Source organism: Sitophilus oryzae, unplaced genomic scaffold (genome assembly GCF_002938485.1).
Source record: "Sitophilus oryzae breed Bouriz unplaced genomic scaffold, Soryzae_2.0 scaffold_1145_pilon_pilon, whole genome shotgun sequence".
Classification (NCBI taxonomy): domain Eukaryota; kingdom Metazoa; phylum Arthropoda; class Insecta; order Coleoptera; family Curculionidae; genus Sitophilus; species Sitophilus oryzae.
The window spans coordinates 273,927-300,524 of NW_022145777.1; the positions used below are offsets into that span (position 1 = coordinate 273,927).

At 31.5% G+C, this 26,598-nt stretch overlaps 1 protein-coding gene across 1 annotated transcript; it reads right to left on the bottom strand.

Annotated features, from left to right (window-relative positions):
- Nucleotides 1-690: 690 nt before the first annotated feature.
- Nucleotides 691-26,598, bottom strand: LOC115886430. Its single transcript, XM_030905578.1, has 17 exons — nucleotides 26,468-26,598; nucleotides 26,277-26,415; nucleotides 26,040-26,223; nucleotides 25,722-25,987; nucleotides 24,328-24,474; nucleotides 24,147-24,271; nucleotides 23,774-23,886; nucleotides 20,388-20,509; nucleotides 16,713-16,934; nucleotides 14,197-14,583; nucleotides 10,538-10,649; nucleotides 10,305-10,475; nucleotides 10,124-10,234; nucleotides 7,240-10,061; nucleotides 5,236-5,402; nucleotides 1,079-1,187; nucleotides 691-950 (listed from the first exon to the last, which is right to left on the bottom strand). The coding sequence occupies exons 1-17, from the start codon at nucleotides 26,491-26,493 to the stop codon at nucleotides 771-773; spliced, it is 5,403 nt and encodes a 1,800-aa protein (XP_030761438.1). The 5' UTR covers nucleotides 26,494-26,598; the 3' UTR covers nucleotides 691-770.

The window sequence follows — 26,598 nt, forward strand, 5'->3', positions numbered from 1 at the left end:
AATTTGATATTTAAGTAGCTTGGATTAGTTTTAATTAAATAAATATGGCCCAAAATATGGATTCCACCTCTTCTAATATTAAAGAACCTATAAAGAGGCTTAGGTTTACAGCAGATTACGACTTAGCCCTTCTAAGAGAATTTGTTGCTTGTTGCCCTAAATCCACTGGCAGACGTTGAACAATAAAGCACTGGAAATAAGCACTTTAGCCCTTTAGTTTTAAAATACCTAGTAAACAAAACAATTTCAAAGTTAGGTTAAGTTTAAATAGCGGACGCGACGCGAACAGAATTCTTTCCGATCCGATAACTATAAATGAAGAGAGTTTATACTTTTATTGTTAATCTAAGGTTTATACCACCTCACGTAAAGGAAATAACACCTGGCCTTATTAACGTCCATGCACGCTATTCGGTTTAGCGATATCTCTCTATTACGCTGTTTATTGTTATTTTACGCGAGTTTATTTTTGCGAACAGGAAATTTTACTCGTTTGCACATCGTCATAAAAAAACAATTTTCGTACCACGAATTAGGGATAAGATTTTTATCTGTATACTTATAGTATACCTAATCTGTGCTATTATCGAGTATAATAAAACAAAAACTAAATAATAGGAAAATTTATATTATTCTAATATAACGGTACAAAAAATAAATAATAAAGTAACTTTTGGACCCTATGAATAATATTTATAAAATTATGGCATTTATTTAACAAATATCACAATGGCGTACTCAGATCTAAGGGCAGTTTGAAACGTACAATTTCAATCGCTGTCATCGCTCAGAACCTGCATAATTCTCCGTCTTTTCGGCTTCTGTGTTTTATGTTCTTGGCTCTTTTTCCTCTTTTTTTGTTCCTTCAATTTCCGTTCCAGAACTTCTAGTTCGGACAGTTCGTGGTTTTGAGACAACTCTTCGTCATCAGCGTCCACACAAAATGAATCCTATAACAAAAATATTTTACATTAGCTTTGTTTACAACATTAATAAATGTTTTCCAATATAGCATTGTAATTATCTTGGGATTTTAATGTGTTATTAAAAAAAAAACGATCATAATTAAGTACAATACCTCAAGGTAATTGTCTATGTCCTTCTCTACTGGCTGGGAAAAAACGTTGACAACATTTTCGGCAGGCTTAAGATGTATCTTGAATTTAGCTCGATTATTAACAGGACTTCTAAAATATAGTAAAGTTATTATATTGAAATTACAATTACGAAAATATACAGGATGGTCCGAACTGTATTCCAGAAACTTCGGCAGCATATTTTGTAGATAAAAATAAGTAAAAAAGTTCGTATAAATGTATGTCCTAAAATGCTTGGTTTCGGAAATACAGGGTGTAGAAGTGTCAATTTTATTTCGATTTTTCCAAATAATTTATGAAGTAACGTCAATATTTGGATGAAAATTGGTGCCTTGGAGTTTTTTGATATGAGAAATTTTGTTTTGATGTCAGTATGACTCCTACTTGTAGAGGGCGCCACCTAGATATTTTTTAACTGGTTTGAAGAGTAATAACTTTTCGTCCGCACCTGTATAAAACTACTGAGTAAAAAAATATACGTTTACGACATTTTTTACGTAAAAAAGGTCTCTTGATAAACATCGCTACGAGTAATGGTTCTCGAGATATTTGGAATCGAAATTATCAATACCTGTCATCATTGACATAAATTAAACACGTTGACTAAATAGCTATTAGATTGAAATCATAAATTTGAAATGTTTTTGTGCCAAAAGTTCAACAGAAACTGTTTTATCATCATTTTTTTGCAAAAAGTTTATGGTTAATTTAAAAAAAGTAAAAATTTCCCATACATACATACATACATACATCCGTACAGCGTTACTCGCTGACGAGTATTCGATACACATAAAGAAGATGGTCACGCAAGGCGTTTTCTTTCATGAGCTTTTCTGTGACTGAAAAGACCGATACGTGATGTTATCTGCCTACCGCACTCCGGACATTCAAAAATCTCATTGCTTTGTTGCCTCTTTACTTTTTGGTTGCCGCTGTTAACTGAGTTTACAACTCTTCTCCATTGAGTTCTATTGTGAGCTGCTTTTTCCCACTCATTCTGCATGTTAATTCCCTTTAAGTTTTCGTGGAAAATGTCCTTGTACCTTTTCAGTTGTCCACCCGGCCTCCTCTGACCGTCTACAAGCTCACCGTAAAGCAGAGATTTTGGTATGCGGTTTTCTTGTATTCTACATACGTGACCAGCCCATCTTAAGCGGGATTTTGTGACCATGACTTCTATACTCTCGCAGTTCGCTTTTTCAAGGACCGATACGTTTGAGACATGATGGAACCACCGGACTCTAAAGAGTTGTCTAAGGTGTCTCTGTTGCAACTTGTTTAATGCGTTCATGTGTCGACGGTACGGCACCCAGGTTTCGCTCCCATATAACATGGTGGGGATTATAATTGCTCGGTACACTGCAAGTTTTGTTTTTGTACTTAAGTCATGATTGTAGAAAACCCTGTCTTTTAATTTCCAGAATGCTCTTGAGGCGCTACTAATCCTGCGCTGAATTTCAGAGTCAATATTGGCCTTTTCCGAAATCAAACTGCCAAGGTAATTGAATTCCGCCACATATTCCAATAGTTCTTCTCCGATTTTTATAGCATTGTTGTGATCTTCCGGGGGAGTGCACATGATTTTAGTTTTGTCGATGTTTAGCTTAAGGCCCAAAGCCTCGTATGCCCAGGTATATGTGTTCAACCTTTCTTGTAATTGCTGTACCGTGTTTGCAACTAGAGCGCAGTCGTCAGCGTATTGAAGTTCTGTGATAAATTTTGTACGTGTTTTTGCCCTGAGTCTTTTTATGTTGAACAGACCGCCGTCATATTGGTATCTAATGCCCAATCCTCTCTCCTGCAGTTTGCTGTCCACTAAATATTTCCCAAATTTATTATTTCAGACAAGTAACTATCTACCCTCAACATGTTTATTTTTTGTCAATAATGACATGTATTGACTATTTTCATTCTAAATATCTTGAGAACGGTTGCTCGCAGCGATTTTTACCAAGAGACCTTTTTTAAGTATAAAGTCACGGAAATGTATATTTTTTCACTCCATAGTTTTATACAGGTACGGACGAAAAGTTAGTACTCTTCAAAACAGTTAAAACACATGTAGGTGGCGCCCTCTACAAGTAGGAGTCATATTGACATCAAAATCCCCAAATTTCTCATGTCAGAAAACTCCCAGACACCAATTTTCATCCAAATATTGACGTTATTTCATAAATTATTTGAAAAAAATCGAAATAAAAATGAAACTTCTACACCCTGTATCTCCAAAACTAAGCATTTTAGAATATACATTTATACAAACTTTTTTACTTATTTTTATCTGCAGGATGTACTGCCGAAGTTTCCGGAATACTGTTCGGACCACCCTGTATACATATTACAAAATATAAGTAATGTATTGCAGTCTTTTCCCATTGTACTTATACCTTTGGTATTTTATGTATCATACAATCGGAAAAAGACGACTGGGAAAGGACAATCGATGACAATTTTGGCGAGGTCAAGCCCTAGAGGTCATTTATTTGGTCCGTACTCTTTTTTATTTTTTATTGCGCCAACTGCCTGTTGGTCTAGTTGTAATTTATTTTAGGTTGTAATTTATTTTATAGGCTTGGTGCATGTCAGTTGATTTAAAAAAAATCCGACCAGCAGCGCTGTCTACGGTAGAAATCAGACATTTTCGCTATGTATTTCAAGGCGCCCCGGTTACAGTTCATGCTGATCGCATTAAAATAATATTGCAACTGTGGCTTTGTCATAATATTTAAGTATTTTAGTTTTTTGATAGTGCAGTTATTAAAACTATAAAAAAACTGAAATACGAGGTTTGTGTGATGTAACGCTATTTTTGGTAGTAAAAAATGAGTTAAAAAGAATCCGAACTAGGCGTCGTGTTGTGTTGTGACAATTTCAAATGTTAATAAAATTGTCGAAAAAAATGTTAACGCGTAAAGGAGAGCGTTATTGTTGGATGCAATAACATTTAATAACTCAAGCTTCCCGGATATTCAACTCTCCCGAAACAACATTTTATAGCTTTATAGTTTCTCAAACCGATTTGATCAAAAGCAAAAATGGATTCAAGCAGTTCGACGAAACAAGTGAATTATTATAGTTAAGCAACTCACATTTTCATTGGAGGATATTGTCATATATCAAACCAATAATCAACCAGAATATTCGTATAATTTGACAAAATTACTGTAAACCACTATAAATCCGAATTGTTGGTTAGGTTCAAACATTTTTCTCTTCTTAAATAAATTTAAGTGTTAACATTATTAGGCATTTGCATAAAAGTGTGTATTTTGGGTGGTTTTACACAAAATTTGCAGGCTATTGAGGGAACAGAAAATGTACAGATGGCAGAAATAAATTGAAAATAATATTTATATTAAAACAGCATTATATGTCACTTTTTCAAACGTCCTTCAAATCCTCCAATCTAATAGCTGTTAGTAAGAAGTTTCACTTCAAAAATGACATAATGCATACACAATTTTTTTTGTTTTTATTAGGGTTCCGTACCTAAAGGGTAAAAACGGGAACCCTATTACTAAGACTTCGCTGTCCCTCCGTCTGTCACAAAGGTCTATCTTATGAACCCTTATAGCTAGACAGTTGAAATTTTTACAGATAATGTATTTATGTTGCCGCTATAAGAACAAATACTAAAAACAGAATTAAATAAATGTTTATAAATAAAAAAGTACTTTCACTAAACATTATCTTTTAAGTACGAATTTTACATAGAATCTTTCAAGTCCTTGGTTGGCTGCGTGGTTAAAGCGTTAGGACTTTACGCTGCTATGACGTTAGAGCCGTAGTAAGGCAGGTTCGAATCCTAGTCAAGGCGACTTTTTTTAAATCGTTTTTTTTTAATTTTTACATATTTTTACAAATTTATTTTTACTTTTTACATATTTATTATTGATTAATACAATTTTTAGTAATGTGTTTCTTCATTTTTTTCTTCATTTTTTTGAGTCCGACTCGCACTTGACCAATTTTTTTGTTTATCACAGTAAAAAAAATAATGATCACTTATATTTGTAATTTTTATATAACTTTTATTGCTTTTTCTGGTGTAAAGATAGATCTTATTTTTTTGAAATTCGTAAAATATTTCTTATTATAAAAGTGTGAACATTAGGACCGGTTTTTTTTTCAAACTTACCTTAAGGATTGCAAATATTTTGCATGCATTTCTGTATTCACGTATTGACTTTCATCATTAACAAAACTTCCTTCATAACAATCAATGTTTTCTTCCCTTTCATCATCAGATATAAACACGCTTTCATCCTCAGATAGTTCAGCTTCTAAGTCCAGAAATTCATTAGGCTAAAATTAAAAAAGTAAAAACTACATCACACAGTATCATTGAATAACATTTTCGTTATTAAATAATTATATTGACATATTTGATTTTTTTTCTAACAATTTTAATACCCAACTAATAAAATTTATTGACTCAACCTAAAAGAAACGAGCTTCTAAAGGTACGCGCACACTGACTAGAGCAGCACGCGCCGCAGCGACCGAAGAAAAATATTGTTTGTATTACCACAGATTATACTGATTATAAACTTTGTTTTTTCTTTATTGTTTTTCGTGGTTCCAATTTTCGGAATCGGGCACTAATTAGGTTACTAGTTTGCGCACATAGCACGCCCACTTATAGCCTCTAAAATTGTGCACAGCGCCTGACCGGCACAGTTATTAGAAAGATATCGGAAAACCGAATAGCGTCATGCAGTATTTACGCGTACCTTATCATGGTTACGATATGCGCGAGTCAATTTTTAACGCAACACCCGCTAATAACGTTACCGCCACATGTAATTTGCGGATCACTTATACCAAGCGCTATATTCTGGTCGCTAGACAACCAGGGCCGGCCGGCGAGATCTTTTGTTTTAGGTTATGTTTGAATTGTTTTGAATTATTACTTTAGTTTTATTAGGTAATTTGATATTTAAGTAGCTGGGATTAGTTTTAATTAAATAAATATGGCCCAGAATATGGATTCCACCTCTTCCAATATTAAAGAACCTATAAAGAGGCTTAGGTTTACAGTAGTTTAGCCCTTCTAAGAGAATTTGTTGCTTGTTGCCAGAAACCCACGTTGAACAATAAAGCACTGGAAATAAGTACTTTAGCCCTTTAGTTTTAAAATACCTAGGAAACAAAACAATTTCAAAGTTTTAAATTCAAAGTTAGGTTAAGTTTAAATAGCGGACGCGACGCGAACAGAATTCTTTCCGATCCGATAACTATAAATGAAGAGAGTTAATACCACCTCACGTAAAGGAAATAACACCTGGCCTTATTAACGTCCATGCACGCTATTCGGTTTAGCGATATCTCTCTATTACGCTGTTTATTGTTATTTTACGCGAGTTTATTTTTGCTCACAGGAAATTTTACTCGTTTGCACATCGTCATAAAAAACAATTTTCGTACCACGAATTAGGGACAATATTTTTATCTGTATACTGATAGGATACCCCTAATCTGTGGTATTACTTTCAATGAAGGTGCGCACCCTAGCCAGAGCCGCACGAATCGCATCGACGAAAATGCGGCCAGCATTGTAAGGCCAGAATGATTTTCGGTAAATGCGGCTAGTGCTGCTGACGTCACACGCAATTCCTTCCACTCTACGTAGCGTAGGCAGCCGAAGAGGAGATTAGAAATTCAATATGCTAAGAAAGTTCGCAAATTTTTCATGGCTTATATTAAAAAAAATAGTTCATCCTCAATTAAATATGGAAATAATGTGGATTTTTGCAAATATTGTGAACCTACAACTTTCGATTCTTTTTCGTGATTTCTTCTTCTATTAGCTATTAAGGAGCTTATAATTATTTCTTGTTCTTTGTCATTTATTGTCGAGAAATATTAAAAAAAACACGTTTATCACCGCAGACAGGACTCCGGAAGCTACTGATGAGAAATTCGATTGGCAAATACGGGTGTTAGTAGGGGAAAAAAGAAACTAAATAGCGAATAATGCGGCGCGTTCGGTACGGGTCAGTGTGCGCGACAAGAAAAAAAGTGCGATGCGTGCGGCGAGTGCGGCTCTGGTCAGTGTGCGCGTACCTTAAGAGCCTAATTTTATTTCGATGATATACACCTATCTTAGTATTTTTATTCAGTGGAAAATATTAAGTCTTACCTTTTTCTTCTTTTTATTACTGCTAACTTTCTCATGAGTTTTACTTTTTGATGTACTAAATCCTGGAACAGGTGGTTTGAGAAAATGAAAATCGTCAAAATCATCAACACTGGAACGAGTTTCTTCACGATTTTTCCTGCTAGATATTTTCCTATTATCTAATATCTTACTACAATTACCATTTGTACCATTATCTATATACAGATACGAATTTTCACTACGTTTTTTTGAACTAGAAGCCTCAACTACCGGCGGTATAAATGAACTACTGAACTCTTCATAGTTCGCCAAGTTGTCAAAAATGCTCAGATCGTGTACTGGAGTTGTGTGTGAATTTTTAACAACTTTTTTCTCTGAAAGTCGAACATTTTCTTTCTGTGAAGACTTATTTATTAAACTTAACATTTGGGTTATGGACAAGTCGGAATTGTTTGTCGAACTTAAAACGTGTTTAGAGTTATCAAAGCTTGATAATTCTAAGGATGTATTGTTCTGTAATATTGATACATCAGCATCTTCGTTGTTGCTTAAACGTTTCCTTTTATTACAATCTTTTGGACTCTTTTTCGGTTTTGTAGTTTTCTCAAAACTTTCATGTTTTTTGTTGATTTTTGACAGAGGACTTGGTTTTCTGTTAACGTTGTAAATAGGAGTTTCAAAATCATCATCACTATCATTAAACGATAAATGTCTCCTCGTTATAGTCCTAAAACCCTTTGGTACATTTGACCTACTGTTTGTTTTTTGTGATTCCAGATCATTATTAACATTTCTCTTTTTCCTTACTGTAACATTAGTGCTATTCTGAATATTCCGTGGTAATTGATCTTCAACTGAAACTGCATTTGACAAGATCTTTCTGTCTATCTGACTAGGGAGAATAAACTCTAAGTCATCATCACTAACATCATCTACTTTGTTATCAAAAATCATCTTTTTAGGACCACATACTTTTGATTTTGTATTTCCAAGAATTGGAGACATGTTAGTCTCCATAGTAGTTTCTTGCTCTATATCTGTAATATCAGGGGTCCGATCAGGGCTTTTAGTTACTATTCCAAATTCAGCAAGATCACATATTTCACTTATGTCAAGAATATCTTTTTGACTAATTTCTGTTTCACTTTCTTCCCGTTTTGTGTTGGATTTTGGTTCTTTGATTGACAAACCAAAATAAGACAAGTCACATATTTCATTTATATTAAAAGTGCTGTTTCTGAAAGCAGAATATTCTTCTGTTATTGACTTGTCTTCAACACATGCTTTGCTATCTTGTTTCACACTTTCTTGTTTATTATGGTAAGAGATAACAGATGAAGCTACATCGAAATTCTCTAAATTTGTTGTATTTTCATTCTGAGAACTGTCAAGTTTGAAGCAAAAACTCTCGGTTTCATTATCTCTAATAATGTTTTCTTCTTTGAGAAAAATATCTGTAGATTTTTTTTGAGATTGGTCTAATACAACATTCAAATTTTGAGTTTCTTCATCATCGATATAATTTTGATTAATATTTATTTCACTATCTCCTTCAATAAATAGATCTTCAGATTTTCTTTGTGATGCAACATTCAAATTTTCAGATTCTTTATCACGGTTGAGAGTAATACAATTTTGATTAATATTTACTTCATTATCTCCTTGATGAAATAAATCTGTTGATTTTTCTAGAGATGCAATACTCAAATTTTCAGTTTCTTCACAATTTCCTGAACTATTAAGTGTGTTATTTTGTTGGTGCTTTGACTTCCTCATTATTCTCTTTTTAGCCCGTTCTCTGTAACTGGAAGTTATAACTGGAGAGGTGGGTTCATTCTCATCACTTAAAGCATCTATATTTGATACTGTAGGGGAGTATATAACCGTCTCTTCTGATGTTTCTATTGTGGTGTTCCCGAATAAATCTTCTAATGAGTCTAAATTAAACATTTTCAATAATTCTTTTTCAGACAGATTTTTTGAAGCGCAATTATTATTATTTTTGCATAACATTTCGTTTTGCGATTGGTGATGTATTATAGATTCCCCAAATTTGTCTACTAAACTTAAGAATGATTTTGGTGCTTCAAAATTAACAGATTGGTTTGTATTTTCTTCATTTCCATTCTCGTTTTCAGATAGACCTATCGATGCATCATAGTTTTTGTATAACGTGTCGTTTTGAGGAGACTGTTCACCAAATTTGTCTAATAATGATTTTGATGCATCAAAACTTACTGAATGCTTAGTATTTTCTTTATTTCCATTCTCTCTTTCAGATATATCTCTCGATGCGCTAAAGTTTAAATTTTTGCATAACTTATCATTTTGAGAAGGGTCTTGTATTATAGATTCACCGAATTTGTCTAATAAATCTATAAACGATTTTGGAGCTTCAAAATTGACTGACCGATCTGTATCTTCTTTACTTCCATTCTGTTCTTGATCGCTTTTTTCTTTTTCTATTTCAGCTATATCGATATTTTCAAAAATCTGCGAATCCAAATCATCACAAAATATTATGTCATCGTCGTTTTCATCCATTTTATGCCCTAATAAAGAATTGTGGAATACTTTTAAGTCTGAGAGGGATATAGTATCCAGTATATCCTCTGATGGTATCCAAATATTATTATTTACAGTGGAAGGTTGATCTACAGTTATCCACAAATTTTCTTCATGTAATCCAGGTGGACAATGTTTGCATTTTGATTCCCAATCGTTCATTTCACTCAGCACATAGCTTGATATTACTTCAAAAACTTCTTTAGGAACATTGCACGATTCTGAGGTAGTTTCTTGGTAGTTTTCTTGCATAGTTTCAACAAATTGAGTTGAAATATCTGAATTCAAATAACAAAAATTCGGTTAAAAATCAATTATGCGATGATAAGAATAATATTACCATCATTATACTTCTGAGTCATTTGAAAATCATTTTGGCTGGAAACCTTTACAAACATATTTCTTATATCTCCTTGCTTTAAGTTTCTTTGGGAGGTATTTTCGGAATACACTGTAATACAAAATAAAGATAGAGGAATAATAAATTACACTTGTAAAAAAATAATTAATAACCTACTTACATTGAATTTGTGTGGGGATGTTGAATCTTTTTGAATCAGCCCAACTAAGTAAATTGGTTAATAATTTGGTATTTCTAGAAGATCCGATCATGTAAGGCTTGTGTATAGTTCTTTGTTTATCAATATATTTGGAAAACATATTGTCAAACTGGTAGGCGGTAGAATTATTATCTGTGGATAAATACGAAAAAAGCAACAATAAAAAAGATACATTAAAAATTACGTAATTTTACCTTTCATAAAATACATATTGCGTTTAGGAATTTTACTAGGTATATCAGTTATTTGCAGGTTTTGTGAAAACACTAATTCTGATGAACTGCTAGAAATGGACCGTAGCATATCCTAAGTTTAAAAGCAAATTTAAAGTAACCAATATAATTTTACATATAAGTTCATATCAAATAAACTTTTAGTCACGTGATTAAGCTTGACCGACACAACTTTGCCCTCTTTTACGACATTACTACCGCTTTCCCGTTCAAAATATTCTAATAAAGTTGCGATGAGTTTTTTACGGCTATTAAGCTATCTTGTACACTTCGCACTAAAAGAGGTTCTAAAAAGAACAATGTTCAACTGCAAAAGCCTGCTACTAAAAAATTTTAAGCTTAAAATATCACAATACAATGAGGAAGATGCATATATTTTATTTTTCGCCAGAAACTGTTCAATTTATTAGAATAAATATGTGTAAATGCAAAAAAAAAACTTTTTTCTTGAAAGCAGTACCACAATTTTATAAAACGGGCCATTAAAATACTATGGATAACGCAAACGACGCACAGTGCTTCGAACATATGGCTCTAGAGGACAAAAATCCAAAACTTCTCTTTTATTGTAAGCAATTTATTCAAACTAGGTTTATTTGACACAAATGATGAGTACTCTCATTGTACTAAATGATGATGTTCTTAGTCCCACGTTTATGAAAAAAAAATCTTATAAATAATAATAATGTTGGAGCTGTGTTCCATCTAAGCAAATAATAAGTTATAGTATGAAAACGGTGTAAGTATTAAATAAATTCCTGTGATAAAAAGAATTTAAATAACATTAGAACATGATTCCTACAATATAAGCCTATATAAGATAAAAATGTTTTTCTTTAATGAAAAAGAAACATTAATGTTATATTTAATTAAAAAAAAACTTAAGATACTATAAATTTACTTTAGGACAACAAAATGCATAGATCGTAACTACTCTGATTCAGGAGAATTACTGCTGACAGAATCTTCCAAATTTATAGTATCCAAATCACAGGTAGATGAAGTATCCTCACATATAATATATTTCTGTACATCATTTTCTAATATGTTACTTTTTCGCGTTGTTACTGTTCATTTTGTCGGTATGAGGGGTTCGGATGTTAATAGTTACATCTTTAATATACCTTCTCCATATATTATTTTTTCCTTTTCTTGGGTATAACATTTTATAATAAATTGAAAGATGGACATTTTTTTTATGCGACGTTTCGCTCCAACATAGTGGACTTTTTCAGGCACAAGTGGTGTCTCATTTGACTGGAAGGTTCATCAATATCTAATAAGAACATATTTTTTGAAATACAAATAATTTGAGTTCTTGTCCTTATGATCAAGCCAAGTATTAGCCAGATCGGCATTGCTTATCAATTTTACTCCATCTGAAAAGTATTATAAAATAAAGTTCGTCGCAAGCAGACGCAGGTGAACTATACAAAAATTAAAAGTGTATGAATATGGCAACAAAAATATGCAATAAATACGATATGTTTTGATATGTTTTTTTAAATGCCTTTTTGAAGTTTGAAAACGTAAAATTTTTATACCCATTTAAGAATAATCTTAAAAAATAAATAAAAACTAAACAATCACGAACTTGTTTAGAAATAAATTTAAAGTACATACCTTGTTTAACAATATCCATAGTTGCTTTCAATTAAGTACATACCCGTTTAACTCCATAATATACAGAACTACTATGAATGTTATTCTTTTCACTGATGAGATAATGATCTCAAAATTTATTTTTAGTGAAAATATTTGCTAACAAAAACGCTGTTTATGAAAAATAATATACAGGATGGTTGAACATTGCTATAAGTATAAAATTATATATTCAGATATTAGTAAATTTTAACTTATTTTTTGATTTTTGTCCATGGGACGAAGCACTGTGCGACGCCTCGCGAATTGAAACGATATTCTATTGGTCACCCGCCGTTCTCGCCGACGCGCGATGGCCAGCAGCAGCCAGACGTGTTCCGTTTATGTATGTATTTAGGTGGCGTACTAAGACATTTTTGTTGCTTTTAGCGTTGATTGAAGGAGCTTTTTATGCTTTTTTGTGCAGTTATTATTTGTACGTGTTGTGTGTTCTGAGAATTTTTTTAAGTAATGGCAGATTCCGGGTTTGTAAAAGCACAATCAGATAACTTGCCAAAAGTCGATGCTTTTATGTTGGCTGCTTTTATAAATACAAATTCCCAATTTATTGGTGCTGAATTACGAGGAAAAAAACAGAGAGGTATGTAACATTTATTCTTTGTAGTATACTGAGGCATATTTAAGTATAAGTAGGTACCTACTGTTACGAACTTTTATATAGTTATAAATTAATGTTATAAACTAATTTTTCAGATCAGGTAGGGAGACGTATGGAGATAATACTGTAGGTTATGTAGAAGTGAAAAGAGACAAAAATATTTGTTTAGTACGTGGAAAAATAACTCCAGAGCATAGCGTGAAACAGAAAGTTTTTTTATATATTGACACCCCCTTACCCTTGTTATTTTTAAAGATTGTTTTTTTTACGAAATTATAGGAAATAAATTGTTTATCAGTAATGAAAATATTATACAAGGTGTCCCATAAGCAAACGCCAAAATTAAGTTACTTTTTTAAGTGAAACACCCTATATATTTTTGGATTCTTCGGAACTTTCTAGATATTCTAGATATATTTCATGTATAATATCCTATACCTATCTTCAAATGTTTACGAAATATTGACAGTTGAAAAGCGAAAAATACCTACAATTTTCTGGACCACCTTTTTTGAGACAGCCTGTATAACTAGAATTAATTTTAAAAGAGAATATATGAAAAACCATGCAACTTTTTTATTTAATGTTTTCTTCTAAAACTTGCGGTTAAGGCTGTATGTGGGTGTCAAAATATAATGAATAACCCTGTACATTCAAATTTCATATACCTATGTAAGACAATATACATAAATATATGAACTTACATCAAAATGATCTTCACAACAAGAAATAGAGGATAATTTAACGTAAAAATAGAGGATAATTTAACGTTTTTCTTTTAATCTCTTCTCATGGCCTTGGACCATTTTTTTCTGTTTTCGCTCATCCATTACTATTTATAAATATCACTAAATACTAATTATGTATTAATTAACACAAATAACTAAAATTTTGACTCGGATTCAACAACGTTTAAAAGCAAACTGTGTAAAATAAACACGCGTCTGGCTCCACTCAACCAGAAGAACGGCGGGTGCCGTCACAGCGGCAAGGCGCGGTAGAGAGCGTTTGCCCGGCCATTTAAATTAACAATATTTAATTATTTTATATTAGAGGCATTTCTTAACCGATATCAACGATTTTTTTTTGTTCAATTTGTAATTATATGAACTATTTTTTAAAACCATTATTTAAAAACATGCATTTTCCTCATTCATTTAAACCAAAAACTCGTAATACAAAACTAAAGTGTCAAAACAAATAACAATGTAAGGAAAAAAAAATAAATGTGGCAACTTGACATTTTATACAGCAGGACTACCACCTTTTTAAACCAATTTAAAAATCGCGCCCTCGATTACGTAACTAAAAGTTTAATTGGCATCAAATATAGATTTGAATTGATTTTTCCACTACTCACTTTGATAGATTTTTTCTTCTCTAACTTCTTTACTGTTATAAAAATTTTCTCACATTTAGGAGTTAAATTATTTGGCACCAATCTAGGGCTTTCATTATACATGCCAGCGCACAGCTGTTTAGAACCCAGTACGAAAGTAGAAATATTGTTTTTGTGTATAAGGCAATCTTTTAAGGTTTGCTGTTCTTTGCCCTCCGTTACCAGTACCAGAACTTTACCCTCTCTTTTTCTCCCGGTTCTTCCCATTCTTTGTACCATTCTGATTGGCGATTTTGACGATATGTCGAAGCAAACAATTAGATCTACTTCGCCCACATCTAAACCTTCCTCTCCAATACAAGTTGATAAAAGTGTGTTACACCTGCCTTCTCTAAATGCTTTTACTACCTAAAATACAATTAAATTCTTGTACAATCGAGGGGCAGACTTTCTAGAGGTATTTGTCCATTTTTTCGACTTTTGGCAGACAAAGAAAAACTGCCACATTTTTTGCTGGAAACTTACCGAAAAACTAGTGTACTTTAAAAATTGGTCAAGTGCGAGTCGGACTCGCGTACGAAGGGTTCCGTACCATTCATTATCTATACAACATTAGACACTATATTATTTTAAACTTTTTTTTCCGATTTAGCTGAAGTTTTGAATGCACATATAATTAAAAAAAAATGAAAAAACACATTACTAAAAATTGTATTAATCAAAAATAAATGTATAATGTAAAAATTAAAAAAAAAACGATTAAAAAAAAAAGTCGCCTTAACTAGGAATCGAACCTGCCTTACTACGGCTCCAACGTCATAGCAGCGTAAAGTCCTAACGCTTTAACCACGCGGCCACCGAGGACTTGAAAGATTCCTGTGTAAAATTCTTACTTAAAAGATAATGTTTAGTGAAAGTACTTTTTTATTTATAAACATTTATTTAATTCTGTTTTTAGTATTTGTTCTGATAGCGGCAACATAGATACATTATCTGTCAAAATTTCAACTGTCTAGCTATAACAGTTCATAAGATAGACCTTTGTGACCGACGGAGGGACAGCGAAGTCTTAGTAATAGGGTTCCCGTTTTTACCCTTTGGGTACGGAACCCTAAAAATGGATAAAAAATCGTACACCTACATGTGCAAAATCTAGTTTTGATGAAAACTATTGACTTTACTTTAGACGTGAAATTTGTCTTTATTTTTCTGCTACCACAGTCTGTATCCACAACTACATGGTCCCCATTCATAGTTCCATTCATTATTTTAAGTAGTATTTTTCAAAAAATAGAGAAGTTGTAGTACAAAAAAAACTCTTCATCTGGCAATGACAAACAAACAGCACTATGTCCACAGCACACAAGGACATACTTCTGTTTGTTTGTCTACCGCCACACAGTGGGGTATTTGACACAGATAGTTGATCGAAATTTTTTTATGTAGACCTTATATAAATTATTGCTATTTTCAATTAAAGAGGAAATAATATGAACAAAATAAAGGATAATTCGTCGATTCTAAACAAAGAAAGAAAAATCACTGTTCCAGTGTTTCCACGGTCAATGCCACTAATGCCAGTAGTAATATCGTAACTAATTCTACTAATGCTAAGACTGATCCGCGAGCAATGCCCATACCACTAAAGTCGCTACTAATGTCAAATTGTGCTATACAGCTAATGGCACTAATGCGATCGCTTTGTACACAACAATGCCATCGCGGTGTACACCTCGCATTAGTATATCACTGATTGGCAAATTAGAGGAAACCAAGAATGTTTTTCTCATTTTATCAGCAAAGTCGCAAAAAGTCGCAGTATTTTATTTTACTGTATGAAAGCCCAATGTTTACTAAGTAAAACGTATATAGACAATATGCTGAATTCTTCGAAATGCGCAACTAAAGCTCTAAGTATAATAAAAATGTCACAAATTTAATCAAATTTTCTGAACGTCTAACTTTTAGTTGCAAAAAAATCGTTAGTATAGAGAATATCAAAATAAATAATACGTTTTTGTAGAATAGATACCTGCAGCTTGCTGAGCCATTTTCAATCAAAACAATAATATAAACGTAAAAAGAGCACAAGAACAAAAACAATTTATAATTTTAAACATAAAATTTAGCCATTTACCTCTTATCTGTGAGAAGTAACAACTTTGACGTTTCGTTGAAACAAACGAATGCAACTAAACACACCCATAGCAACGCCATTCATGGCAGACATGATTTAACTTATCATTTATCTTTTTTTGGGAAATCTTAAACACATTTGCTTTTTCGAATTTCGATCACCTTTTTCATGCTAATACCCCACCGTGCGCCAGTGGACATACAGTACATAGAAAGTTTAAGGTTTTTCGCCATTTAATTCGAATGGGATAAAATGTATTTAACACGTCATTTTTGGCATCATATTGTAACTCTGTGTATGTAGTGTCTGCTCCTCAATTATTGAACTACTCATTTTTAATATTTCTGGTACAAAGCACTTATTCAGTAGTATATCATACTAACTACTAAAGTAAACTTACCCCTATTTGTATTTTCTGAGTGACTCCTGATCCCTGCCCAAGAAAAATCATAGGCTGTATAAGGGGCCTTGACTGAAGCAGAAGTGTATGAGCTTCCATAACTGACTCTCTATATTCAAAGAAAACTATGACTCTGGTGTTGCCTGCTCCAGTGAAGTGTGACACAAGAACATCTCGCAATTTATAATATTTTGGATGTCCAAACACAATATCAGTTGGAATCTACATAACAGATAGTAATTTGATACAGTATTTATTTTAATAAATACGTTATATTACACAGGGTTGTTCACCACATACGACACGGAGTATTGTAGTTAAACGATTATATTTTTACGAATTGTAAGTTTTGGGTTCGATGAAGGACTATTAGAGGTACAATTTAAAAATAATTTTACAAGACACAGAAGTGTCCCAAATAAGTAAAAAATATCAAAGTTGTATTTTTTAAATGGTATATTACCCTGTATATTATTACATTTTTAGTTTCTACGATTAAAATAAAGGTAAATTTGATTAAGGTTTATTACACTTAAACCTTACCGTTTTTGAAATATTTTCAATTTTGTGAAATTGCAGTAAAAATTTTAAGGCTTCATTTCTCCAAGGGTATCAAAGTTTTTAATACTAAATATTTACTGAAGTTTATTTATTGATCAGTTATTGTGTTGGAAGAATAAAAATAATACTACCTTATACAGAATGTCTAAAAATTTATTTTAAATAATTTCTAGCTTTAAACGCCAATAACTTCTTTAATTTAAATGGAACGCCCTATATATTTTAGGAGAATCAGATGCACAATTTAATTGTCTATCAAATTGTATTATAACATTTTTTACCTATTCCTTCATGTTTTCGTAGAAAATGCATTTTCTTATAATTTAGACCTCATTTATCAATATATATATACCCATGGAATATTAAAATCAATATAATAATAAGTTATCAAAACGAACGTCTCTGTTGTTATAAATAAGCGTTTATTAAAAAATGAAATATCATTTTTAAGGTGTTACTTTTTACCACACTGTCTAATACACATACAAAACTCAGTTTTTTAGTATTTGAGGCAATTATTATTATTCAACGCAAACAGTCAGTTAATGTAGTTTGAATACTGCAATCATATTAATTGGTCCTCTTTAACAAATATTTAAACAGTTTTTTTTTTATTTTTTAATGAAATAAACGAATTGTATCGACAATATTAGTATCTGTACTCTTTACAAATTTGGTACATCTTTAAAAATAATCTAAAATGTCAATATTCCATGGGTATATTGATAAATAAGTTCTAAATTACAAGAAAATGCATTTTCTATGGAAACTTAAAGAGATAGGTAAAAAATGGTATAATACAATTTGATAGACAATTAAATTGTGCATCTGATTCTCATAAAATATACATGGTGTTACATTTAAATTAAACAAGTTATTGCCGTTTAAAGCTAATAATTATTTAAAATAAATTTTTAGACACTCTGTACAAGGTAGTAGTATTTTTTAGCGATGGGAACTATCGAATGAATTAGACTATCGAATGGTTACTGAATGAATGATTTCAACTATCGAATGGTTTTATTCGAATAAAATCATTCATTCATTTGTATACTAAAGCATATGTGACAACCTCGCCGTGCGACTAAATGGTTATCGTTGCGCCACGAGCCACGACTATCGAGTGCTTTTGATAAATGAAATTTAGTATTCGTTTGATTTTTGTGTGCGTCAGTGCATTATTAATTCTTCCAAATTTTTATAACTTCGCCTTGTAAATACTATGCTATTTTTGCATTTATTAAAATATTTAAAATACTAAAATAGTAGTTTTTTTTAATTGACGATTGTGTGCGAAGTGGTCAAAATTTTTCCGAAAATTTGTTTGATTTTCCGTAGCCCGATCTTTCAATTATTTAATTTTGTATGTATATTATGGTTAGATTAGATTACATTTTTTAATGGGAAATTTTGAGAAGTAGCAATTTTTAAGAGAGATGAGATGAACTTCCAATTAATTTTAAAAATACATATTTGTATTTTAGACGTTTTAATAATATGAATTAGTTGAACTTAATCATCATATTTAAGTAATGTGGTTAAGTAAATGGGGTTATCAAACTCAAATTTTGGGGTGAGAAAATTAAATTGAAAGTTTTACACGTGCCAATTTAAAAAAAAATGTTAACAATGTTTGTATTTTGTTTATGCTAATTCTCTTACATGTAGTTTTTTGCGAAGAAATATTTCATTTATTTTTTAAAGTAAATGCCAGTAAAAGTAAATATTATTTTTAAATAGTAATATTAAGTAATAAAAATTAATATAAATAATTTTGATTTCTAATTTTTTATTTATATTTTCCTTCCATTACACTGCATGCTTAGAAAATTAATAAATGTTTATATTTCATGATTTTAAAATTTGTTGTTAATATAACAAATTAGTTCTGTAATTATTATTATTTAATAAACCAACATTGCCATTTAGAGCTATATCATTTTTAAATAGGATCTAATATAAATACTTTTGACTTCTATTTGTTGTTTATATTTTGATACTACTTAAAAAAAATGTTTATATTATTAAATTATTTTAAATTTTGTATAACAAATTATTAGTGTTATTATTATTTATTAAACCTGTCTTTGCTTAAAAACATTAAAAATCATTTTCCTATATCCAAAATAAAAGTATTATTGCAGTGTAACAACAGAATATTAATAAAAAATGCAAAACATATAGACATACTATCCCTAACTAACTAATGCTAAAGAAAAATATTCTTTGCTAATACCAACTAATACGAATATATGGCAACAGCGCCCTTCATAATGTATTTTCTGTGTAAATACTAGCACCTCAATAAAAAAAATAATGTGTCCTTATCTTTATTAGACTCCGCAAAAAATCAAAAAGATGCCGGCTTCTTTCATAGCATTGCCACCGACTGCTGTCGGGTTTCTAGGAAAGAAACCTACGTCGCCGGACGACAACTAAAATCCAGTTTATATTTCATTAAAATCGATTCTGACGAATAAATGAATCTGATAAATGAATGAATTTTATAAATGAATTGTTTTTGCTGTCGAATTACTAGAATACAATATTTCAAGGCAGATGACGCATCTATTCGATAATTTTTATTCGAATAGTTTTCGACGAATGTTTTCTTACTAGCTATCGAATTATTCGAATGAATTGCAACTATCGAATGTTTCGATAGTATTCATTCGATAGTTCCCACTACTAGTATTTTTATTATTGCAACACAATAACTGATCAATAAAAAAACTTCAGTAAATATTTAGTATTAAAAACTTTGATACCCTTGGAGAAATAAAGCCTTAAAATTTTTACTGCAATTTCACAAAATTGAAAATATTTCAAAAACGGTAAGGTTTAAGTGTAATAAACCTTAATCAAATTTACCTTTATTTTAATCGTAGAAACTAAAAATGTAATAGTATACAGGGTGTTCCATTTAAAAAAACACAACCTTGATATTTTTTACTTATTTGGGACACTCTGTATTTTGTAAAATTATTTTTAAATTGTACCTTTAATAGTCCCCTAACGAACCCAAAACTTACAATTTGTAAAAATCTCATCGTTTAGCTACAATACTCCGTGTCGTATGTGGTGAACAACCCTGTATACATGGCAGATACTTACTTCTGGATATGTACCATCGGGCAAAACTTCAACATTAGGAATGGGACCCAAGTAATCTCTAACATTATTTAATATACTTCTTATTTGAGTATTGCCTTTAAGTAAAGGTTTCTCAATATGTTCTAAAATTATATGTTCTTGTATATTTGCATGCATTTATTATATAGGGTGACCCAATATTCCAAAAATAAAATGCCAGATCGTAGTAGCTATGAAAATTTTACAAAAATTCTCATAGATATACAGAGTGATTCCCAAATAAGTTTTTACACTAAATCTATACCGGGTGTTGCATCGTCGAGCGGGACATAGGAAATCCCATGTAAATTTTAATGCGGTCAATTATTGGTTTCCATAATTATTTTAGAGAATAATTCTATTTAGGTTTATTGAAGAGCACTAAAACCCACATTCAAAAGAATAACTTTAGATATTTTTGATTAGCCCGTTTACGAGTTATCTCGCCGATTTCTTTTTAAATATTTCTCCTTTGTTATGGCCCTGTATTTACTTATGAGCACAAGTCAAGGTAAAAGATAACTGTCAAATGAAGTTGTCATTTCAGAAATTTATCTATTTAGTGCTTTATTATTATTATTAAAAACTCATACCTACATTGAAAATATTAGCCATGAATTACACTACCGAAGAAAAAGTATTGATGATTAAATGGTATTATCAAGGAAATAATTATCAAAAGGTGTCGGACATGTTTGCTGCTCTGTATCCGAATAGACCGATACCTGGAAAATCTACAATCGCAAGGAATATCCAGAGATTTGAGACCAAAGGTACCCTAATAAATAACTGCAGATGTGAAGCAAGGCAGGAACAAAGAGAGGATGCAAGAAATGATACCGACTTGGAAGTTTTATTGCGCGTGGAAGAGAACGATGGAAAGATCAGCACAAGGAAACTTGAGGATGAAATAGGAATAGATCACACTACAGCGTTTCGAATTTTGAAACGACATAAATACTATTCCTTCAAATATGAAAAGCACCAAGAGCTACGAGATGGGGACGAAATACGGCAGCAGGCGTTTTGTTTTGATATGATGAAAAGAGCAAACACGGATAGGGAATTTTTTAAAAACATATGTTTCACTGACGAATGCACGTTTACCTTAAATAATGAACCCAATGTTCAAAATTATCGATATTGGAAGAAAGAAAACCAACACAGGTTTGTCGAAACAAGGACGCAATATCCACAGAAAGTAAATGTTTGGGCAGGGATATTCGGACACAATATTATCGGGCCATTATTTCTTACGCGAAATTTAAATGCTGAATATTATTTGGAACTACTCGAAAATCATATTTTACCTGCTTTACATGATGCCGCTAGGGAAAATCAGGAAGTTTGGTACCAAATGGATGGCTGCCCGGCACATAGTACCCTGGCTGTTCGGGAATATTTAGACAATAGTTTTAACGAAAACGTTATTGGCTTAAATCATACAGTAAATTGGCCAGCAAGGTTTCCTGATATTTCGCCAAATGATTTCTTTCTCTGGGGCCATTTAAAAAACAGGATATACAAGGATAAAAAATACCCAAATCTAGACGAGTTAAAAAATGCTATTTCTGCCGAATGCAATAGAATTTCAGTTTACCAACTAGCGAATGTAAGAAGAGAATTTTATGATCGCCTGGGTTATTGTCTAGCAGTCGATGGAGGAATATTTGAACATCTTCTTAAATCCTAAAGTTCTAACAATTTAATAGTACCTAAATTAATAAGTTTTTGAATGTTGTAACAATACTATAATTAACCTTGTAATTGATTACTTTATTTTACTTTAATTCATATTAATTTGTATTTATAAATACATCTTTAAGATTTCCGATGTAGGAATGAGTTTTCAATAATAATAAAGCACTAAGGCTGTATTCCGTTGCAAAACCAGGCGAACTAGACCGGTAAACTACGGTAAAGAGCGGTTCCTGAAAAACATCGGTTTGATACGGAACGGTTTGGTAAAATACTGGAAACGTCAAATGTTGACGTTTTCTAAATTTCAATACCTCTACTGACCTCTATTATAAAATGTATCTTTTATGCATTTTTAATGTACCTATTCTCTGCTTTTACGTTTGCTTATTCTTTTCAATGGAGTTTAATATTGAAAAGTACTTTATTAATAAACTGTTAAACTCTTTAGACAGCTCAAGTGAAGATTTGCAGGACCAATATTAAAACAGATCAATAATAAATAAACAAATCTAATCAATATTTATATTTTTATAGCTTACAAAACATTCACGATTACTTGTTGTCTTGTTTTTCATGTTTTCTTTAAATGTTCCTGACAAGAAACAATGGCTGCATGATAAGTTTAAATGGTCCTAAAAAGTCATTCTATTTAGTTAATAAAATTTATTTACCTTTACTGCCTACCTCCATTGCTTTTGGATGTAAATACAAAATATTATAACAAATTTTAGAAATGAAATGAGAATTTCACTCGAACTTCCAATATTTGCTTGATTTCTGTCACATAAATGACATTGATTGGCAAACAAAACCAGAAAAATCAGCCTTCTCGCACTGGTTAGTTTGGTGACAGTTATTCAGTTCTAACCGAATTTTTCAGGAACCGTGTTCCGTAATAAGAAAACTTTCAGGAAACCGATAGAAATGGAACATAAAACCATAACCAAGGTAAGCAACGGAATACACCCTAAATAGGTAAATTTCTGAAACGACAACTTCATTTGACAGTCATCTTTTACCTTGACTGGTGCTCATAAGCAATAATAAAAACGTAATAAAAATAATAAAAGCATAATAAAAACATTTCATTAGACTACACGATCACACCAATACCTTACTTCAGCCTCTACTTGAACCAGTACCTACAAGAAGACTTAAAAGACAATGACCATCTGATTTGAAAGAATATTAAGGAGGATTTTTCACTGGAGAAGACCTCATCACGTTAACTGGAGCGTCATTGCTCTCAAGTCATCAAATTAGCGCATAGAATTTCCTTGCAAATATTCTGATTGCTAATAAATCATAATAAAAAAAAAATCGATTTACAAAAAAATCCCATCTCACAATTTATACAGAGTGGTTTTTGTAAAAAAATGGTGAATAATAATTTCACCAGAGAGAAGACCTCATCACGGTAACTGGAGCGTCATTGCTCTCAAGTCATCAAATTAGCCAATAGAATTTCCTTGCAAATATTCTGATTGCTAATAAATCATAATAAAAAAAAAATCGATTTACAAAAAAAATCCCATCTCACAATTTATACAGAGTGGTTTTTGTAAAAAAATGGCGAATAATAATTTCACACAGGAATCCTCATATGGTCATTTTTTTAGATATAGGGTCACATTTAATATAAAGACAATACATAATAGCATACTAACCATCAAAAAACGAGAGAAAATTTCTAAGTCCATGCTTAATCAGTAGCTCATAGGCATGGTACAGTGTCACACAGATGTTTAGACATCTCATAATCTCAGAATAATTAGAAGACCTACAAATAGGTATATATTTTAATGTACATTTTATTAAAAAAAATTGTGTGTGTGCACTATGTGCGCATATTTGAAGTGAAACCTCTTACTAACAACTATTAAATTGACGGATTTGAAGGACATGTTTGAAAAAGAGTAGTTTGAAATGTTGACAGAGGAATAAATTGAAAAAATGTTTTTTACGCGTAAAAAATAGGTTTTTACTTTTTTTACAGCGCGCGTAAAGAAGTTTCACTTCAAAAATACGACGAAAAATTACTTGGTTCCTCTACACTTATTCTGGAAATCTTTCATCAGCATAAATATTTTTCCTTTAGTTAGTGAGCCACAGTTTCCTTGAATTACATTAAACTTTCTAAGGGTCTTGACATAATATTCTAAAATCTAAAATAAATTTAGTTCAATAAAGTTGATTGTAAAAGTAAATAGCCAAAAGTTACATTTAGGTATTCATCTTTCACTTCTTGCAGTTTATTACCCAGAGGTACTACAATTGTTTCTAAAGACCGTTGATACACATATGGATGAACGTCTATACTTTCCTCTGTCCTGAATTCCAAGTGTGAGATCATTAAGTTTTGAATAACCTACAAAAATAGTTGATTAAAAAAAGATAAAGTTGAGGTGTCAAGTTGGCTTTAAAAAAAACATGGCCTAATGTCATATATTGATAATGGACCCTGAAATCTACACACAGATAAAGGAAATTAGAAGGGGAAAGGAAAAGAGATTAGATTGGAAAGCCCGTCAAAATATATAATAATTGTTTTGGGTCGCGACCGTTGTACGCGATCTGGTGCTGCTATAGCACTTGCTAAGAACAACCGCCAAACAATAACAGAAATAATTTTCTCTTGTCAAAGTCAGAATCTTCAAAAATTATAAGGTCTTTCAAAATTTAAACCCTATTTACTCAAACCCGTGATAATTGTGAAAAAGTGGCATTAAAAACTAAAAACTGTGTTGTGCACTGTGAACTGCAAAAACCATCGTGAATCGTGGCATAACGTCGGTTTCCAATGTTTCATAGGTCACACATACATGTCCTTATATAAAATAAAGTTTCTCGTATGCAACACACTGTATTTTATTTATAAAATTAAAAGAAAATAATAATAAATTTGAATAAACAATATTTGGCGACATAATTCCAGAAAAAGCCGAACCGATCCGAAATTATCAAAAGCTTTGGGTCGCGACCGTTGCCAGAATAGCGCCAAATTGTGTTTACATTGTCCTTGTGGGCACTTTCCAATCTAAATTTGTTTCATTTATCTATGAATCTACATAAACATAGTCCCAAATTGCAGCAAAAGACGCCCATTCCTATCTAAAATTCACTATAAATTACGTTACTGCAGCAAAATCCGTCTTATCCACATATATTTGCTTTTTATAGTCATTATTGTTGCAGATCCCCCATTTTTTCATAGGCTTTTTACACAAGTATAATATTACTACTGGCGTTTTATCCATTTCAAATTGTTACCTAATTTTAATAAAATTATCTAATAAATCAAGTTAGGATGTAAATATCTTGCTGTAGTAAACACTGCAATATGCATCACACTGCAACAAAACCCATCTTATCTGAATTATTTTTGTGTTATTTCTCTTTAAAAATTAAATATTAATTTTATATCTAGAAAAAGGAGATACAATACGATGATTCCACTCAACGGTTTTTTTAAATAACGCTTCAAACATTTGCTAAAGCAGTTTTTGCATATTATCTCAAAACAACCTCAATTCTAGTTCTTATCTCTTATCTGTTAACTACTTTTCAACAAACTTTATGAAAAGAACAAAAATTGTATCATAAATTAATTCTTACTTCTAAGACATCATTAACATTATTTCCTGGAGTAGCACTTAAAGCCAACACTCGAAAGTACTTGTGATTTTGTGCTACTAATCTTCTAATAACTTCACAGTAAGCATGGTTTCCTCTAGCTTTGTGGGCTTCATCAAATACAAGGCACTTTATACCTTCCCCAAGCTCTGTTATACTGTTCAAGTCGTTTTGTAAAATTTGTGGTGTAATAAAAAACACCCTTTTTTGTTTCCAAATGTCTGTTCGAGATGCTGATGCTTTGGCACCTAAAATTAGCAGGTAAATTTATATTAAAAATGTTATATTTCTTTATCTCACCTGTTAATTCAGCAGTTGAATCTGGTGGAATTGCCATTATGTTATAACACGCATCAACTTGTTGCTTAACAAGTGGTTTTGTAGGAGCCATAAATATTATTTTTCCTTGGGGATACCATCTGTAGAAATTGTACATAACAACTGCCGCTATAAATGTTTTGCCTAAACCTGTAGGAAGACTCACCTAAAAGGCATAATCTTTGTAGATTTTATAAAATGGTTTCGTTAAAATTTTACCAATGTATTTTTAAGTAACGCCTTTTCGATAATATTGTACTGATAATCGCGAGTAGGATAATTCGTTGGATAAATCCATGTTTTTCCAGCTTGTAGATCAAAACCTTCAGTATCAAAATCTTTACTTAATCCTAGCAACCTGCAATAAAAACCTTTATGTCCTTTTATCAGAATTTGTTTCGCTAACTTACTGGCTGTCGGTAAAATTAGTTGCCATTTAATAATATTCTTTTTATTATTCCAAGACTAGGCGTAAATATAAATTTAAAAAAATATTTACAAACATTACTGTTTACATAAATTTCAGAATTTTATGACATAC